Source organism: Scylla paramamosain, chromosome 46 (assembly GCF_035594125.1).
Source record: "Scylla paramamosain isolate STU-SP2022 chromosome 46, ASM3559412v1, whole genome shotgun sequence".
In the NCBI taxonomy this organism is placed as follows: domain Eukaryota; kingdom Metazoa; phylum Arthropoda; class Malacostraca; order Decapoda; family Portunidae; genus Scylla; species Scylla paramamosain.
In genome coordinates this window covers 9435858-9455857 of record NC_087196.1, presented here as the reverse complement: position 1 = coordinate 9455857, position 20000 = coordinate 9435858, and the positions used below count along the sequence as shown (strand labels likewise).

The following is a 20000-nucleotide window of genomic DNA, read 5'->3' as shown; positions in this document are numbered from 1 at the left end:
ATGAAATATTGTACTTGGTTTATTATTAACACTTTAAACTTAACTGGTATCCGTATATATTTTGAAGCCATCACAGTAAACATCCCATAAACAGTTAGAACCATAATGGGCATTGCGTAATATGAAAGCGAACCTGAAATATTATACCCATTTACAATCTTGGCACTTCAAATCAACAGTTATTAGTATATATCTTAACTCCAACATAATTAATACATCACAAATGGCCATAAAGCGAATAAGTGCATTTGCGTAATATAAGAATTAAAACTGATACGTGGACAAATATAAGCAACACCGTACAAAGTCGCGACATGTTCGTTTGTTGATAGTGACGTCATCGCCCTGTCAACCATCATGGCGGCGTCCAAAGGAGGGTTCGCAGTCTTAGATATACAGGTAATACTCACACTAAAACCAACACAAACTTCAACCCACGACTACTAGATGATGATACTAAGCCATTTCATTAAGTAGAGACATGAATCAAGTGACAAAATGGAGGGGAAGGGAGTCAAAACGGCGCCTGTGAAACGCCACGTAGCAATCTGTGTTCCTGATGGCTTCCCCTCATAACACTGAATAGTTAAAACAAGCACGACCTTAGTTCTATTTTACTCACCACTCCCTGTGATGTGTGTAGTTGGGGTCAGGTCAGGTCAGGTGAGCAGCAAACCGTCACTGATTGGCTTCACTGTTGCAGAATGATGACCAGGAGATCGGGATGGACCTGCAATTTCAAGGTAAGCAACATTACCATAACAGCATACGCCCAACTCGGACCATTCTGAAATACCTGATATTGACAGTGTTGAAGCAGATGATGATGATGATGATGATGATGTGTGTCTCTCTGTAGACTTCGGGGACACGAGGACCCAGCCGGCGGGTGCAGGAGGGGCCATGGGAGGAAAGCACGAGCAGACTATTCTATTCTCAGAGTTCCCCGACACTGCGGAAGACGACCAGGAGCATGACAAGGTGAGAGAGAGAGAGAGAGAGAGAGAGAGAGAGAGAGAGGTTTGTCTGTATTTGAGATGCTCTTGTTTTCTCACCCTGTCTGTTTTCCAAGGCCACAGGAAATTGGTTGGGTTCTCATTGGTGTTTTTTTCTCACTAATGATGTAAAATTCATGTTGAGTATTGCCATAATTATGGAAATCCCAGTAACTTCCAAGAGTCCATTAAACTTTTACTAGAAATATCAAAACACTCTCGGAAGCTTGCAGTAATTTCCAGTGAAGCGTGTTTAATGTAGTAGTGGCAAAAAAAATCCTTGTTAAACCTAAACTAAATCATGAAAATTGTCTTAAAAACCCAATAAATTCCACTGCAGGCTTGTAAAAGTATTTGACTACATGGTTTACAATATGTTCCTCTATGGACAGACAGACAAAACTAAACAAACAAATAAACAAACAGACAGACAGACAAACAAACAAACAGGTAGATGGAAAAACTGATTACTAGGCAGAACTATATGATAGAGATTGTAATCTGTTTGCTTACCATGCTGAGATATGCATGAAATTATAGGAGTGACATAACCTGAATGTTAGCACAGATGATATCACTGTTGTCCTGCCCTGCTTTGTATGTGTGTGTGTGTGTGTGTGTGTGTGTGTGTGTGTGTGAATGACTGCAAGGGACAGAAACCAGTGAAGACTCGTACATGGCACCAACACTGTAGGGACACGACCAAAGGGAATAAGATGGTGGTAATGGGAGGCAAGGGATAGGAAGCACTGACAGAGACTCGTACTTGGCGCTAACCCGTCACTCTGGGGACACGGCCAAAGGGAAGAAGTATGTGGTGGTACTGGAAGATGCAGGGCCCAGGAACAATTGGAGATGTACCTGGTGCTAACCCCTCACTGTAGGAACATGGCCAAAGAGAAGAAGGTGGTGGTATTGGAAGATGCAAGGGATAGCAACAAGTGGAGGAGGTGTACACGGTGCCAACTCCTAACCTAACCTAAACTAACCTAACCAATTCTATATGACGGCTCTCTCCCTCACTAACTGGCTGGAGGGAACCTAAACTAACCTAACCAACTCTATATGACAGCTTTCTCCCTCACCAACTGGCTGGAGGGAACCTAAACTAACCTAACCAACTCTATATGACAGCTCTCTCCTCACTAACTGGCTGGAGGGAACCTAAACTAACCTAACCAACTCTATATGACAGCTCTCTCCTCACTAACTGGCTGGAGGGAAGGGAAGTCTATTGTATTCTTGTTAGTACTTAGGTTCATTAAGGTTATGATGTGAGAAGATTGAGAGCATTTAGAACCGAGACTGTACCAATTTATAGATGTCAGCATGGTAGATATGTACTGTACTGCATTTGATGGTTATGAAGAAATTGTTTTTTATGAGTGGGAATATTTGTAAACAGACACCATGTAGCAGTACTGTAAAGCAATATGCACAATAACAGAGATGGGCTGAGGCTAAAAGGCCACAACTCTAGGTCAACAGTACTGTGTGTGGGTGATGAGTAGCATTCCTAAGCAACAACTGTGTGTAAACTGGTAAGCTCGCAGTCTTTCGGGTACAAGCTCAGCACTGTACTGTGAATCCACCCATTCTGCCAAGGAACACAGCAATGCCTTGAGCCGTGAGCAGCCAGGAGCCTCACCATGGATGCACAGATGCACACACAGGCACCGTGCGGGTGGAGGTGTCCTCGTCTCAAGGCAACAGTTCTGTGCATGCTTTGAGGAGTGCCTGGTGAAGGAGGTGAGGGTGGTCAGTGTGCCGGGAAGGAAATGAGGCCGTCTATTCCTTGCAGGTGTCACCTCGGCCAAAAAGACACAAAAGCGAGAGCCTCTCCCTGCCTGAAGTGCCCCTCAGGCCTTGCCAGGTGAGGGTGAGGGCCGTGCTGCCAGACTGGGTGAAGGGAGAGCCACCCCTCACCCACGTGGTGGCCCTCAGGCTGAAGGACAAGAGGCACACGTCCCTGGCAGTGAAGCAGCTGTCCCTGGTGCTCCCTGTCCCAGCGCTCACACACCTCAAGAGGGTGAGGCGGGTACCCAAGGAAGACGTCGGGAAACTGAGCCTTGGGGAGCCGATGGGACAAGACGTCATGCTCATCTACCTCAACTTTGCCAAGGAACTTAACATTTTGCCGGACACGACCACAAACTTTGCCTCTCTGGGCGAGTCAGACGTCTCCCGTGTGTTTGCCCAGCTGGAGAACACGGGTGTGGACACACAGCACTACACACGGCAGGTATTTGTGTGTCAGGCTGCACTGCACCCACCAAGACTAAGGGAAGTGTACGATAAGGTCACAGCTCTCTGGCCGTGTGTGTTTCACGAGGACGCTTACCTCACACGCCTCGCCTCAGACGCATTCTTCAGTCCTCAGGAAGTAGAGAGCATCACAGCACACATGAACAAGGCAGTAGATGCAGGGAGGCAGGCAAACAACGCAGGAAGTCCCCCGATTGGCTGTGTTATTGTGGACGAGGTGACTGGTGGGGTGTGTGTGGCGCAGGACAGCAGGTTGTCACACCCTCTACAGCATGCGGCGATGGTGGCTGTGGACATGGTGGCGGTGATGCAAGGTGGTGGTGCCTGGACAAGAACACCAGGGGGATGCAAGGAAGATGAAAGGTTGATAAAGGGCATAAATACTCCAAATAACACAATCAACATCCAAGGAAATAATGAGGAAGAGAAGAAACACAAAGACAACACATTACCCCAGACAAAAGGAGAGGATATGAAAACCCAAGGAAATAAGGAGAAAGACAAGGAATACAAAGACAAGACATTACCACAGACAAGAGATAGGACCATCAACACTTCAGACAGCACCAGCAACACCCAAGAAAATGATAAGAAAAGAAGTGACCATGAAGAACAAACATTGCCACAGACAAGAGACAGGACCATCAACACTTCAGACAGCACCAGCAACACCCAAGAAAATGATAAGAAAAGAAGTGACCATGAAGAACAAACATTGCCACAGACAAGAGACAGGACCATCAACACTTCAGACAGCACCAGCAACACCCAAGAAAATGAGATGAAAAGAAGTGACCACGAAGAACAAACATTACCACAGACAAGAGACAAGACCATCAACACTTCAGACAGCACCAGCAACACCCAAGGGAGTGACGGCACACCTTACATCTGCACGGGCTGTGACGTTTACCTGAGTCACGAACCATGCATGATGTGTGCCATGGCCCTGCTGCACTCCAGGGTGAGACGAGTGTTCTACCTGCTGCCTGACCCTGCCCTTGGTGCTCTCGGCTCCCGCACCAAGCTGCACACTCTCCACGGGGTCAACCATCGCTATGAGGTCTTCCGAGTCCACTCCTCACCCTCTGTTTGGAATGAAGGGAGATGAAAGGGGAGTTACAGTTGTTTCCTTTGTAATAAGTGAAAGGAAGGGAGTTTTGTGTATTCATTTATTTTTTCTTTGTTTATTTATTATTTTTTAAAAGGAAAAGAAAAGGGGTATTTTGTTGTTATTATCGTTATTTCATTGTAAAAATAGGAAAAATAATAATGTGTATACTTTTTATCATGCGGTAAGTAACTCCCATTTTGTACTTCGTGTTTGTAAAGTTAAAATAAAATGGCCGTAATGATTTTTGTTTTCTTGCATTCACGTGTGGCTGCCGAGACGCTGAATAAACATTAAGACACGGCAAGAATAACGATTTATGCAACCGGCACTTAGGAATGCTGGCCATCGCTCACCCAGACACCCACAGCAACAATTGTGAGGGGGCAGCGATGAATCATTAAAACACACCCACTAACACAATGCAACTTTAGAAGGAAGAAGTAGCATCAATCTTCCCCTGAAAAATAACACTACCCCTTAATTTTCCCTTAAATAACACCAACTCAGCTTTCCCTTAAGTAACACCAACCCCTTAATTTTCCCTTAGAAGTAACACAACCCTCAGAAGTAACCCCAACATAATTCACCCCTGACAGCTGATGGGGGAGGGAGAGGCAAAGGATCCAAGGTCCCTGAAAGCTGGCCCTTCCTTCTGGACCTTTGAGTTTTACCAGCAGTTCTTTGACGTGGAGAGCAAGCAGGTTGGGGACAGAATATTGTGGTCCATGGTGCCTAAGCCTGGTGTTAGCTACCTGCAGACCTACATCAGACCGAACCCTGATCTTTACGGTGAGTGTACAGGCATTCACGCACAGGCAGTTGTATCAGGTGTGGGCGTGGGTCTGTGTTTTAATCTTGTGGCTTGTATTGTGTTTCAAGGGTGTTTTTAGCTTGAGTGCTGTGTTAATTTCAGTCTGTTTCATGTTTTGTGGATGTTTTGAATTGGAGTCCACACACACGTACGTACATACATTGATTATACAAGAGGATGTGGATATGTTAATTTATCTTATGTGGTGTGTTATTGTATGTCTCAGTGTTGTTCTTAGTCTATAGAAGTCCACACACACACACACACACACACACACACACACACACACACACACACACACACACACTAATCATCTAAGAAAGTGTTGGTGTTTCTGTAAATTTATGTGATAGCCTGTGTTAGGTTTCAGTGCTTTCAATCTACAAGAATCCAAACATGCACTGGTCACATCAGGAAGTGTGGGTGTGATTCACTACATTCATCTATATTGCTGGACCGTTCTCAGGCTGTTCTCAATCCACACACACACACACACACACACACACACACACACACACACACACACACACACACACACACACACACACACACACACACACACACACACACACATATCAGTTTTATCTTAAAGTGTGGGTGTGTCTGTAACTTCATCTCATGTGGTGTAGTGTTTTGTTTTTCAGTCATGTTTTGCATCTACACATTAGTTGCATCATAAGTGTGGGGTATATCGGTAAATCCCGTATTACTGTATTGCCATGATGATTTTGAAATTTTTGAGTGAAGGGTGTGTGTGTTGTTAGGTGCTTGTAGTTTTGTGTGGAGGAAGAGAGTTGTCTTTAGAGGACAGGCTGTGACTGCCCCCTTGTGTTGTGAGACACAAAGGGAAACATTCAGTGAGGTCACAGCTGGGTTTAATGATAAGTTCACAGCACCCCGTCAACAGTGCTTTAGACCTCACTGGGAGTAATTATCGTTTTGGCAGGTGTCTACTGCCTCCTCCTGTCCCACACACACACAAACAAACACACACACGTCAGTTTTATCATAGTGCGGGTGTATGTCAGTATATTATCAGTGTTGTTGTGTTGCAGGGCCTTTCTGGATCTGCCTCACCCTCACCTTCGCCACAGGCATCACTGGCAACCTGGCCAGCTACCTCGCCGCCTCAACTGAGGAAACCTATGTATGGAGATATGAATTTCGCAAGGGTAAGTCTCCCTCCCTCTCTCTCTCTCTCTCTCTCTCTCTCTCTCTCTCTCTCTCTCTCTCTCTCTCTCTCTCTCTCTCTCTCTCTCTCTCTCTCTCTCAAAGAGAGAGAAGGCAAAAAAAGTAAAAGGTCAAATAAAAAACTAAAATAAAATAGAAAATAAAAATAAACAATAAAAAGAAGAGGAAAATTATAGAAAGACAAGAAGGCAAAAAAAAGGAAAAGGAAAAAAGGAGAAAAAAAAGATAAATGAAAAAAGTTAAAAGATTAAAAATAAAGAAAAACAAAAAACAAAAAAGAAAAGACAAAATAAAGCAAAAAAAATAAAAGGCAAAGAAGAAAACAAAGAAAAAAAAAATCCACCACAGGCTACCTTAACACAGTCTCCGTTGGCACACCCCCACAGTGACCCTGGCTGCCTCCTCTATCTTCGCCTACGCCTGGCTGGTGCCGCTGGCCGTGTGGGGCGTGCTGGCGCTGCGAGGCTCCCGTGCCAAGATAACGCTGCTGGAACTGCTGTCCATTTACGGGTACTCCCTGGCCATCTTTGTCCCTGTGTCGGTGAGTTTTGGGAGTGAGTGAAGATGAGGGGAAGATGAAGTTTGTGAGTGAGGGAAGGGAGTTTAAGTTTGTGTTGTACAGTGAGGGAGAGGTTAAGTTTCTAGAGGGGAGGGAAAAGGTTAAGTTTGTGTTGAGTGAGGGAAGGGAAAGGGGTTGTGTTGTGTTGTGTGAGGGAAGGTTAGGTTTGTGAGTGAGGGAAGGAGGGTTAAGCTTACGTTGTGGTGTGAGGGGAGGAAGCTGTGTTGATGTGGGAAAGGGGCATAAGGTTGTGTTGTGGGGTTGTGTTGTGGGGTTTCTCAGAAGTGGCTTAAGAAGGGCAGAATTTTGGAGTTTGAGTGAAAATTTTAGTTCTTAACCGCATCTAATTTTTCTTTCTTTTTTTTTACCATATGTAACTGTACTCCATTTTTTATCTTATCTAACTTTACGAACACCACAGTCGTTCTATACCTGCGCTTCTGACAGTAGCTGGTGCAAAAAAAAAACAAGGAAATAAAGATAAAGAAAAGAAATACAAAGAAGACACATTAACAAACAAAAAAAACCCTTCATTCTGGACTTGCATTTCCGACAATAACTTTACAAACATCACAATAATTCCCATATCCACATTTTTTACTCTATTCCACCCGACCCCCACTCCCCAGGTGCTATGGATTGTGCCGCAGCCGTGGTTCAAGTGGTGCCTGGCCATTGTGGCACCCGTTCTGAGTGGCAGTGTATTGGTGAGGACTGTATGGCCTTCACTGTCCCACGATTCAAAGCAGGTGGCCATTGGTATTGCTGTTGTTATTCTGCTGCTACACGCCACGCTTGCTCTTGGGTTTATGGTGAGTGTGTGTGTGTGTGTGTGTGTGTGTGTGTGTGTGTGTGTGTGTGTGTGTGTGTGTGTGTGTGTGTGTGTGTGTCTTGTATGTCGCCTTAAAATCAATCTCTCAGTTTATTAATCGGTATTGTGTTTTTCTTGCTATAATTCAGTCAGCCAGTCTTATTTTCTTACAGTATTGTTTCTTCTTGTCATCAACCAGTCAATTATTCAGTCAACTAAACTGTCCTTCCTTGCAACAGTACACCCTCACACCATTAATCAGTCAGTTAGTTAGCCAATCACCCAAACCTTCCAGTATATCCATTCACAACCAACCAGAGTCAATCAGTCATTCAGTCAGTCAACCAGTCAACCAAACCATCCTTCCTTACACCAATGCATCTATTCACAAGCAACCAATCAGTCAGTTATCCAATCAGCCAAACCTTCCTTCCTCACACCACCAACCAAACAAAACCTCCTTCCTTCCACAGCTGTACTTCTTCTCTCCACCTGAAGCCAAATCAAAGAACGACATACTGCCAGTCAACCCAGACACAAACAAGGCCAGTACACCATCACCCAATGTCCCTGAAGCTCCCCCGAAGGCTCCAGAAGTCGAGGGGGATACAGAGGCCAAGAAGAAGCCACAGGAAGCGAAAGGGGATCCAACAGCAGCAGCATTAGTGAACCCAGGAGTGAAGATGGTTGAAAGGGAGTCGAAGGAGATAAAGACAAGCTCAAGTGTTAAAAAGGCACTAGATGTTAAGTCACCTGTTAAAGTGCAAGAAGGTGTTAAAACAAAAACTGTTCCTAGTAAACCTCCTCCTCCTCCTCCTGCTCCTCCTGCTGCTCCTACTGCTGTCACTACTGTGGGTAAAACAGAGGAAATGGTTAAGAAGTCGACGTCTTAAATTGTTCTCTGGTCAGGCGTTGGTGGGTCATGTTTGTTCAGCCTTTCTTGTTAATCTTTGGTGTGGGTTAGGTTAGGTTAGTGTACGTTTGGTTAAATGATGTTAGTTTAGGGTAGATGAAGTAACTTACCTATTCTAACCTAACATAGTTTAATTTCGGAGTTTGAGGTTAGATCTGTTAGGTCAGGTTGGTGTACATTAGGTTAGGTGTAGTTTAGATGAGGTAACTTAACCTATTCTAACTTAACCTAGTCAAATGTAGGAATTAGAGTTTAGATCAGTTAGGTTAAATTAGGTTAGATTAGTTTAGCTTAGGTAAGATGACGTAACTTAACCTAATTTAACCTAACGTAACATAAATTATTGAAGTCAGGTTAGATTAGTTGGGATTAGTTTTAGATAAGATAAAATAATTGTTCTTGGGATGTGTAAGGTTAGGTTAGTTTAGATGTAGTAACCAAACTTTACCTAATATAATCTAGCTATTTTTTTGGATGGATTAGATTAGGTCAGGTTAGGATATGTTGAGTTCGATGAGGAACTATCCTAATGTAACTTAATGTAGCTTAACTGAACAGAACCATCTCTAACCTAACCTAACGTAACCTATCCTAGCACACCCCAAGAATAACAAGAATGGCGGAGGGTGCATGATCCGAGTCGATTTGGAAGGTTATGGATGGACTGATTGGTGGCGTGTCTCAGTTATCTGATTATTACTCCTATAGCAGTACATTTGTGGCCAGAAGTCTTGTAACCACCTCTTACTCATGTATTTTGTGTTTTCCTTCAGTAATTGTAAGTCTGGTAACATGCCTTTCAGTATTGTATCTACTGATGGCTTAAAGTCTTATTAAAGTTGAAGATTTGCTAGTGTTCTAAACTGTCACTAGTTTCAACACATCGTAAGATTGATGGAAGGTAAACATTGAAAGTAAATGGTGTGTTTCTAGACTTCTGGACACTGCTGTATATTTGTGCCTGTGGCCTCCCTCCTCAGGCTAGTCTTGGCCTTCATTCATCACTCATTCATTGGGAAGCATCAGCTGTTATTTGTATGAGTTGTGTTTATACGCATATGATAAAGTTATGTCATTTTTTCGTTGCACAAGTTTGTTTTCCAATGTTTGGACGGTTTTTGTTTTATTTACACACTGAAAGGTATGTACTGGCAGTGATTTTCTTGTTTGTTTGTGTGTATATGTGTGTGTGTGTGGTTTATGTAGTATATTTATGTGGGTTAATGTGTGTGTGTGTGTGTGTGTGTGTGTGTGTGTGTGTGTGTGTGTGTGTGTGTGTGTGTGTGTGTTGACATGTGATACTAGATAATACTGCAACAAGTATTAAATCTGCCTTCCCTCAGTCAGTGTGTGAGTCGAGATGTCATTTCCTTACCTGTCATTTCACAGACCGCCCTTCGCTTTGTGCATTGTATTCCATAGTGAACACATTCTCATAACCCTTCACACATCCTTTTGTAAGCTTCATACTTTCAACGAGACCTTAAGAGTGTGGTGTCTATAACTTGTAAGGTGAAGGAGTGGTGAGGCAGTGGTGACATTCCAAGTGTTCTGCAGACTAGGCAACAGAAGGAAGTGTTTGGGTGAATGTTAATGTTTTCGCAGTAGTGGCACACGACATGCGGATCACACAGGTGCTGTTTAACACTCTGAGTCCGGTGGCTCTTACGCTCTTATTTTAGGAAAAGATTACGTGATTTTACGAAGCTTTACGAGTGCTGTCTTAAAATTAGTGAGCTGTGTGTTGTGTTTAGCAAAAGTCTTGGTTTAAAAGAATCTAGTTTAGTATGATTCAGAGTTGAAATGGACTAATTCATTGTGTTCCAAGGAGCCACCCAGGGATTAAGCGTTAAAATTTCCATCAGGCAAAAAACGAATAGCAGAATATTTAGACTAGGCAGCAAAAGGCAGTGTTTGGGTGTTCCTGTGTCCTAACCTGCCTCAATTACCAGCACACACCTTAGGGTACACAGGATAATAAACATCACTATCTTTTAACTATGAAACTGTGCCTAACTTACTGCATACAAGATCCTGGCTACACACAACACTCCACTACACCCAGTACACCCTGATACACATCCCCAGAGCCTCCACAGTCTACATACAAGCAGCATCTTAGTGTGAGCATAACCAGTTGTTGTATTTTATGTATATATCATGTTATAGTAATCCCTTAACTATATGTGTGACAGAAAGTGAATGCCAGAAGGTGTGAGGTGTGGTGTGTTGAGGGTGTTGCTTTTCGTGTGATGTTACTGTATCTACTTCCTTTCCTTTCTTCCCTCATGACACTACTATGTATCAAATATATTTTATTAAACTATCTAATGTATTCCATATCTCTTATTTGCCTAACCTGGTGTGTTGTAGGGTGAGCCATGAAACTGTCCCTTTTCACCACAGGATGATGGGGCTAAGATTGAATGACTGTATGTGTGTGTGTGTGTGTGTGTGTGTGTTGTCTAGGCTACCTTGTATGGGATTACTGGCATGGTGAATAGACAGGAAGATTATTATTACGAGTAGAAGAAATAATAGTGGCCCTTTCCACCTGCGGCCAACAAGATAAAGAGTGTGAATGATTGTGTGTGTGTGTGTGTGTGTGTGTGTGTTTTGTCTTGGCCACTCTGACTGCTGGCCTGGAATAAAGATGAATTGAGAATATGGCTAAAGCATATTCATTATCTTTTAAGTATTGAGTCATTATCATTATTGTCTCTAAACGTTTCACTCACCTCTTGGCTGTTCATCTGTTCCAGGCTGCCCCATGAATATTGTCGCTGATGACAGACTGATACACTCGCCAAAGTCTTTGTTTATTTGTCTTTAATCTTACAAAACAAACAGTATTTCTAGAACAAACAGGCATTGATTGATTGACTAACATTTTTTAACACAGCTGCGACTGACTGACTAACTTGAGACGACACAACGAATGACAAAAACTGTGAATGAAACTTATGAACGCTACGAATGTGTGTGTGTGTGTGTGTGTGTGTGTGTGAGTGTGTGTGTGTTTGCTAAGGACGGAGTGGTTCTTAGGCTAAGGACGGAATGGTTCTTAGGTACCTCTCTGGGTTCCTTAAGCACTTTATAGTCTCTTAAGCACCTTTTTTTGGGGACCAGTGCTACAGTTGACAACTCAAGTCAAAGGGAATATCAAAACTAAAAGATGGATTAGTTAACAAGCAGCTGTTTTGTGGGGCTTCAGAGGAGTGTCAGAACTGAAGACAGACAAGTTCTTACAAGTTCTAGATGCGTTCTTTGTTGGGCAAATGTGAACAAGTGTAAAAATATCAAAACTAAATGATGTATTAGTTCTCAAGCACCTGTTTTGTGGGGGCTTCAGAAGTGTCAAGAGAGAGAGAGAGAGAGAGAGAGAGAGAGAGAGAGAGAGAGAGAGAGAGAAACTAAATGCTTCTTTTGTTGAGTATAAATACAGGAATATCAAAATTGATAGATGGATTAGTTCTAGATGCTCCTTTGTTAGGCTAGCAGAGTGTCAGAACTAAAGACAACAGAATCTAGATGCTTCCTTTCTCTATGAATAAGGAAATACCACTAAAAGCTGTATTTGTTCCCAAGCACCTCTTTAGTGGAGCTAGTGGAGAGTCAAAACTGAAGGCAAGTTGTAGGGGTGTCAAAATGAAAGGCTCTAGACACCTCCTCTGTTAGGCAGGAGTGACAGGATGATACAATGGACGGCTCAAGTCTCTGGCACTCCCTCGCTGTGTATGGGGTGCCAAGAGGGACGGATGGCTGTATCACAGATGACGATGCCAACGAAAGCGACTCACGGCTCTGGCTCCGAACCAAGCGGGAGTGAACTAAAATGATGCAGTGGTGTAGGTGAATGGCAGTTTGTGAATGACTCGGAAGTTTTTGAAGCTATGAATTTTGTCATGTTATTGATGTAAGCTGAATTCACACAAGAGAATTGTTGAAAATACTTAAAATATCAGGCTTTTCTTCCCTTTTTGTGGCCTTGCTTGCTTCCTTCATTACTAAATATCACAATCAACTCCTTCACACACAAAAAGAAATATATATTTAAAAATAAGGCATTACTAAATAACAAAATATATCATCCATTAAATTTCAACAAGCTCTTCATCGATGTATGTTTTTTTTTTTGAAGTTTGAAGCAACATAACTCATTCATCAACCACAATTCACCTGCACACTCTCAAGTAACTAAGGTGAGGCATGTCCGGCAGCCATGCGGTGACCAACGACGATGCGTGGAGTAGCTTAGCCTAGTGAGTGGTGGCTGGGACGGCAAGGTAAAGGCTACATGCACTACACCTCCGCCTCCCACACCTGCCGCTGCACAGGTGTGGCCGGCGGGAACCAACACTTTTCATTACGTCATCTACAGTTTTCCAGAAGATCTTACGTAACGAAACAATAAAACATCTTACATTTCTGAGGGAATTTACGTGACGAAAAAAGAAAAATACATACCAATAATCTTATCATCTATACTTTTCCAAAAGATCCTAGATAATGAAAGGATAAAACCTCTTATATATAGAAATTTAACATCTATACATTTTTCTGAAGGATTTTTGATGACGAAAAAATATAACCTCTTACATATATCATTTTTGGATCTACAATTTTTTGCAAAAGACTTAAGATAAAAAAAAAAAAAAAAAAAACATAAAACTTCTCATATATAATTTTTGTTTCCTTATTCTAAGTATCTAAATTTGTTTAATCTCAGTCTATTATCTTTTCTCTAAATAAAGCTTGTTCATATTCCTATTTTTATGTATATAGTATATGCATAATTTTGTCTTTTATATCCTTTTAAGTGCTTTTATTGCTCTATCTCTGTTATAGTTTTCTCTTACAAAATTAAAAACTTCATATTCTTATTTTCTAGATATATATAATTTTGCTTATACTACCTATTCTCTTTCACATCTTTTAATTCCCTATTATATCTATCATCTCCTTCTCTTTCACATAACTTCCCTATATTTCATTCAACACATCTTGACTTGTCTGTTGTATTCTCTTCTCTAAATGAATCTCACCTGTGTCCTTGCATCAATATTACGTAATCCTTTCAAACTTCTCCTTGCCTTACATTTCCCTCTTCTAACTTTAATCTCCTGTACTTGACCTCTTCCTTAACCTCCTCCCTCTGCTACAAGAACCTCTACAACCCCACAATGCTCCCATAATGCACGCAACACAACACAACACAAACAAAACTTAACGTGACACCCGAACAGACAGAATCTTTGCAATACCAGCCTTCTTACACAATATTTTCCCTCACTTACAAGTACTTCCGCTAGCAATGCTCCCTTAATGCACAAAACCCGGTTATATTTCAAGCAAGACCCAACGTAGAACACACAGACACGACCTTTGCAATGCCAGCCGTCTTATACAGCAAAGTACAAATTCAATTCTAAGCCTTGAGCCTCCACCCTCCTGTTAGTGAGAGAAGGGCACAGTTACTCCCTCACTAAGCTGGAATGACTCAACTGCAAAATGATGATGGAGTTTTGCACGTAAAGTTGACTAATTGATGGCAGGAAATGTTACAGTGACTACAACGAAATCTAAAATGTTACTAAGAATGTCGAGTGATTATCTACAATATTTTTCTGGTCTTATTTTGTTTTTGTTTTCCTTTTTTTTTTTTTTTTTACTTATCTCATTTTATTTTTTGCTGGCCAGTCTTTCTTTTTTCTTTTCTTTTTTTTTCCCTTGACTTTCATTTTATTTCTTTCTGGTCTTTTCTTTATTTTTCTCCTAGATTTATCTTTATTTTATTTTTCTGGCCTTCTTCCTCTTTTATTTCTCTCTTCTTTCTCCTAAACTTCCTTTCCTCATTTAATAATTTTCTTACTACCTTAAACATCAAATTTCATCTCATATATTCTATTTTGCTTCATTAAAACTCCTCTATCTATTATCTTTCTCTTATATGTAACTTCATTGTATTTAAATTCTCCTATATCATCTACTTTTACCCTACAAACTCTATTACATCTTTTCAATCTCTTTTACTAATATTTTCACACTCCTTTATCATCTATTTCTTATTTAATTTTGCCTTACATCCTCTATTGCATCTTTTCAGTCTCCCTTATCTTTCATTTACGTACTACACCAACAATAAACGCCAGAACATTAAAGAACATCATTAAATTATCTCGACTCCTTTCCTGGTCTTACATTTTTCATTTATTTCCTTTGGAGTCTGTTACTTATAACTGGAAGATGGCTTAGTCTAAATATTTCTGTATTTATTCGTTTTTTTTCTTTTTTCTGGTATAAATGTTGCCACTTGCTTGTTTTTATATTATAGTAGTAGTAGTAGTAGTTTAGTATGGGCTAGTTGGCTTGCTCTGATGACTGGCTTGGTTAGAAGTAGTAGTAGTAGTAGTAGTAGTAGTAGTAATACATCGTTAGTTGTACAGATGACTTGTAATGACTTGCTGGGTTAGTAGTAGTAGTAATAGTAGTAGTAGTAGTAGTAGTAATACTTCTTAGTTGACTTTTATTTTGTCTTGCTGGGTTAGTAGTAGTAGTAGCAGTAATACTAGTACACTGTTAGTAGTACAACTGCCTTGCAACGCTGACGGATGGCTTACTGATGACTGGAGACTGTAAGAGTAGTCAAAATAGTAGTAGTAATAGCAGTAGGTGTCGTTGTAGTAGCAGAAGGTGTTGCAGTAGTAGTAGCAGCTCTTGTAGTGTGCACCACCATCGCCACCGCCAGCTCAGTAGTCGTAGCCACCTCCTTCCTCCTCCTCCCCGTCAGTGGCTGGGTTCTCCTCCACCTCATCGTAGTCAAGCTCCAACGCTGCCAGGTCATCCCGCGCCTCGGCAAACTCTCCTGTTGGCCAGAGGTTAGGTGAGGTTGGGGATGTTTAGAAGACGCGCGTGTGTGTGTGTGTATGTGTGTGTGTGAGCTAAACCTTTATGTGGGTACTGAAAAAAAAATAAATAAATGCATGCTAACACAACTTACAAATCTCAAAATATGATAAAATATACAAAGAAAAGACAATACGATCTTAATTTAATCCTGTAAGACAAGAATTTGTTATGCACAATTTACAAACTCAAGCACAGCAATACACAGCAGCAACACAGCACCTTACCTCCACGTGCTGCAGCGGTGCCATGCCTACACAAGCCTACGCAATACAGTGTTGATGAGAGTGGTGGTTGTAACTTACTGTCCTGCTCAAGGTGAGGTGGGGGTGTCCCAGCGGTTGTGCGGTGTTCACTCACATACACGCACGCACGCACACATTACAACTAGATACACACACAAATATACACATTATAACTAGGTATGTAAATATATACACACATAACTGCCCAACAAATACCACTAAATTACATCAAAAGTTACCGGTTACACACACACACACACGCACACACACACACACAACTACCAAACACATCTACATAGATGGGGTGATGAAGAAACGGAGAAAGAAAGAAAGAAAGAGAGATAAAGAGAACGAGAGGGAGAGAAGCAGAAAGAAAAAAAAATAAAAGGATGATGAGAAATGAAAAAAAAAAGATTAAAAAATTAGAGAAAACTAAAACAAAAACTATGCACAGAATAAAAGAAAAAGAAAGAAAGGAACAAGAGAAAAGCAGAGACGAGTCCAAACTACATATTTCTCCATACAACACTAATACAACGCCTTCCTTCATACACCAATACATCACAGCTACATGAAGTTATTCCTGCATACATTGGGGCCATCACAGCGACGCCAATACAGCCTCATCAACACAGCGAGTGAGTGAGTGAGTGAGTGAGTGAGTTAGCGTGTCTGGTCGAGTTTGTGAGTGAAGAGCGAAGTATGTAGAATAAAAGATGTAGTGAATGAATAGAAAATAATGAAAGTGATAAAATAATGACAGTGGCTATGATAGTGATAGTACAAGACAGTGAGTGAACAGTGAAAGACAGCCAGTGAACAGTGATTGTGATACGAGTACTGATAATGAGTGAATAGTGATAATGACAGGGAATAATAGTGAACAAATAGAGGAAGTGAGTGATTATGAACAGAAACCGGCAATGAAGATGCTAGTGATGGTGAAAATGACTGAACAGTGAATGAATAATAGGTGATAGTGAAGTGGCAGTAGACAGTGATAGTGAAAGTAATGGTGACAGTGAGGAAGTGACAGTGAGTGAATAGTGACAATGATGGTGACAGCGATAGTGAGTGAACAGCGATAGTGACTGAGAGATGAGTAAACAGTGGCAGTGACAGCAAGTGATGGTGATGGCAGTAGTGAAGGCGATAGTGAGTGCAATGATGGTGACAGCAAATGATAGAGGGGAACGACTGATGAAGTGACAGTGATAATAGAATGATGGTGACAGCGGGTGATGGTGAACAGTGACAGTAGTGGTGGTGAGTGAGAGTGAGTGGTGGTGAGAGCGAGTGATGGTGAAGAGTGAGAGAGAGAGGTGTGGTGCACGTACAATGACAGGACATAATCACCCGAGGCCTGGCAACAAGTGAGAGAGAGGGAGTGGGGAGTGGAGGGGGGGTTAGAAGTCGTACTCATCCGAATCGTCCAGTCCGGCCGACTCCTCCACCTCCATGTAGTCCATTTCAAGCGCCCCCGTGTCCTCCCGCGCCTCGTAAAATTCCCCTAAACACGGACATGCGGATAAATAAGACACAACATAACCAAACTATCGTAAACTAACCCACTCATTTCTTTTTTTTGTTTTTTCTATTTTTCGTTTGTACTTTTTGTTTCCTTTTTTTTTTTTTGCGTTCAGGTTGGGTGAATAGTTTTTCATCACCTATATATTTGAATAAATAAATAATAATAAAAAAAATAACAACACAGCGACACATTCATACGTTGTCAGTCATTTTTTTTCAAATTTTTCACGTGCACTTTTTTTTATGTGTGTCTGGGTTGTGAGAATGGTATTAAAATTTCATCCCCTAATTATTTGAATAAAGAAAAACACAAGATATTCTCACCTTTAATAACTAAGTCCTTTTTTTTTTCAATTTTTTCGATTCTTCTTCTTGTCTTTTTGTGTCCAAGTTGGAAGAATGGTTTAAAACTTTCACATTATCACCTTCTTAAAGCAACAAAGCCGTTTTTTTTGCCAGGATTTCTGCTCTAGTTGCTTTTTTTTCGTCACAGTGCACACTTCCTGTTGTCTTTGTATCCAAGTTGGGTGAATGGTCTTAAAATTTCATCTCCCTAAACATTTGAACAAAGAAAAACACAAGATATCATCACCTTCATAACCTAACTAAGTCATTTTTCAATTTTTCACCACGATTTCTGCTCTAGTTCTTTTCCTCACTGCGCATCTCCAACCTAGCCATTGTACTGAACGGCAAACCAACCCTTTTTATTTTACTTGTCATGGTGAGCAAATGAATCACATGGCTGGCAAAAACCATTAAAATCAATACTCAGTTTACTAAAAAGACACTTTGTTGCATGAAAGACAAGAGAAGGAGAGGACTGGGGCATGGGTGTGTGGTGATGGGGGTGTGGGGTAGAGGAGAGAGGCATGGAAGGAAATCTGGGTAGTGATGGGTAGTGTAGTGAAGGATAGGGCGAAGGTAGAGAGGTATGGCGAGAAGAAATGACACATACACACACACACACATACATACATACACACACACACCAATAAAATTTCCTGTACTAATCAGACCAAAACTTAAATTTACCAATCACTCCCAAAATACGACAGTTTCCCCAAATCCGGTTGAGTTTTCTTCCTGTGCCAATGTCATTCAGTTTACCACATGCCAAGTCTTGCATACAACCTGATATTACTGACCTTACGAGGCGGGGAAAGACCAGACAGCAGGGCGGGATGAGAAGAAATATACCAAAAAAAACCCCAAATTATATACTTTTTGCCAATCCCAAGAAACTCCCCCTGTGTACCGACCTGATGAGGGGCAAAGACAAGCCAGACAGCAGGACAGAACGGTAAGAAAGTCACAAGAAAATAAAATGCACAACATTCTTAAGACGCCCATCATGCTTATAAAAAAAATTGTGTTTGTATTAGACATTAGATTTATTAAAGTTCATTGTTATTCCTTGTTGGTATATTAATTATAAAGTGTCTTTGGTTTCTCATGAGGTGTATCAATGTGCATTCCTGTCATAGCTAAACCAAAACAACTAATAGCGACAGTAAATAAGAAGGTTCACACACGTCCTTGCTGTTAAAGGCACAACATTACGTAAAAATGACTATCTTTAAAGCCAGGTTAGGTTTGATCAATGCTGTCACTCCTATGGTCATCTGGTGGCATTCATAGCAGTGTACAGATATAATTTGCATGGACAGGTAGTGTAAAGAGAGAATAAAAGAGTAATGCTGTATATTCTTCGCTACGAAACTAATTAACACACTTTAGTACAAAAATACAGGTATGAAAAGTTGCAAGGGATGATGGGTAAAAAATATCTTGCAGGATTAAATTTGATATGGCTTGGTTAGGTTAGATTAGTCAGCTTAATTTAAGTTACTGAAGGCTAAGCACACTAGAGAGGTCATAAAGGAGGTGCTGAAAGATTATAAGGATAGATTAGGTTAGGTAAGGCAAGGTTTAGATTAGATTAGGTTACTGAAGGCCAATCACGTTGAAGAAGGCCTATCCATTGTGGTGACCCTTAACAGAAAGCAAGGGTAGGGTTACGTTAGGTTAGGTTAAGTTACGTTAAACAAAGATGACACATTGACTCTCACTTTCCTTCATGCCCTCAACCACATGCCAAGGGAAGAAGCCACAGTTCGAGTAGCTAAGGTTAGATAAATAAGGTTAGATTAGATTAGGTTAGGTTAGGTTAGCTTGACACACACACTCACCTTCCTTCATGCCCTCACCCACATATGCTTAGAGTAGGTTACATTAGGTTAGGTTAGGCTAAGTTAGGTTAGGTTTGGTTGGGCAGATGACACACACACACACACACACACACACACACACACACACACACACACACACAAACTCACCTTCCTTCATGCCCTCGCCCACATATGCTTAGACTAGGTCACATTAGGTTAGGTTAGGTTAGGTTAGGTTTGGTTGGGCAGATGACACACACACACACACACACACACACACACACACACACACACACACACACACACACACACTCACCTTCCTCCATGCCCTCGCCCACATACCAATGGACAAAGGCACGCTTGGAGTACATCAGGTCAAACTTCTTGTCCAGTCTCTTCCAGGCGTCCTTCACCGCCGTGGTGTTGGACAGGACACACACCGCCCGCTCCACCTTGGCCAGGTCCCCGCCAGGCACCACCGTGGGCGGC

The 20000-nt window shown here is 41.5% G+C and overlaps 2 protein-coding genes across 6 annotated transcripts in view; one reads left to right on the top strand and one right to left on the bottom strand.

Annotated features, from left to right (window-relative positions):
- Positions 1 to 278: 278 nt before the first annotated feature.
- LOC135094775 (uncharacterized) lies at positions 279 to 10995 on the top strand. The gene is made up of 9 exons (XM_063995135.1): positions 279 to 399; positions 704 to 743; positions 860 to 981; positions 2797 to 4368; positions 4971 to 5163; positions 6241 to 6357; positions 6763 to 6917; positions 7565 to 7747; positions 8220 to 10995. Exons 1-9 carry the CDS (start codon positions 358 to 360, stop codon positions 8637 to 8639), a joined length of 2844 nt encoding a protein of 947 aa, XP_063851205.1. The 5' UTR covers positions 279 to 357; the 3' UTR covers positions 8640 to 10995.
- Positions 9870 to 20000, bottom strand: part of LOC135094705 (tubulin alpha-1 chain-like) — a 26974-nt gene continuing 16843 nt past the window's right edge. For 3 of the 5 annotated variants that reach the window (XM_063995038.1, XM_063995040.1, XM_063995037.1), the window contains exons 9-10: positions 19828 to 20000; positions 9870 to 15524 (exon numbers count right to left, since the gene is read on the bottom strand). The exon at positions 19828 to 20000 is cut by the window's right edge and continues 17 nt beyond it. In XM_063995038.1, the coding sequence (XP_063851108.1) occupies positions 15409 to 15524; positions 19828 to 20000 (289 nt within the window). In that variant the 3' untranslated portion in view covers positions 9870 to 15408. Of the gene's footprint in view, positions 15525 to 17147; positions 17321 to 19827 lie in introns of all 5 variants that reach the window. The other 2 variants (XR_010263945.1, XR_010263946.1) reach the window with 2 other exon arrangements.

Excerpts from the sequence above, each read along its gene's own strand:
- LOC135094775 (XM_063995135.1), top strand. The coding sequence starts at position 358 with ATGGCGGCGTCCAAAGGAGGGTTCGCAGTCTTAGATATACAG. Across the intron at positions 744-859 it reads GATGGACCTGCAATTTCAAG|ACTTCGGGGACACGAGGACC; the intron begins GTAAGCAACATT and ends GTCTCTCTGTAG. Across the intron at positions 5,164-6,240 it reads ACCGAACCCTGATCTTTACG|GGCCTTTCTGGATCTGCCTC; the intron begins GTGAGTGTACAG and ends GTTGTGTTGCAG.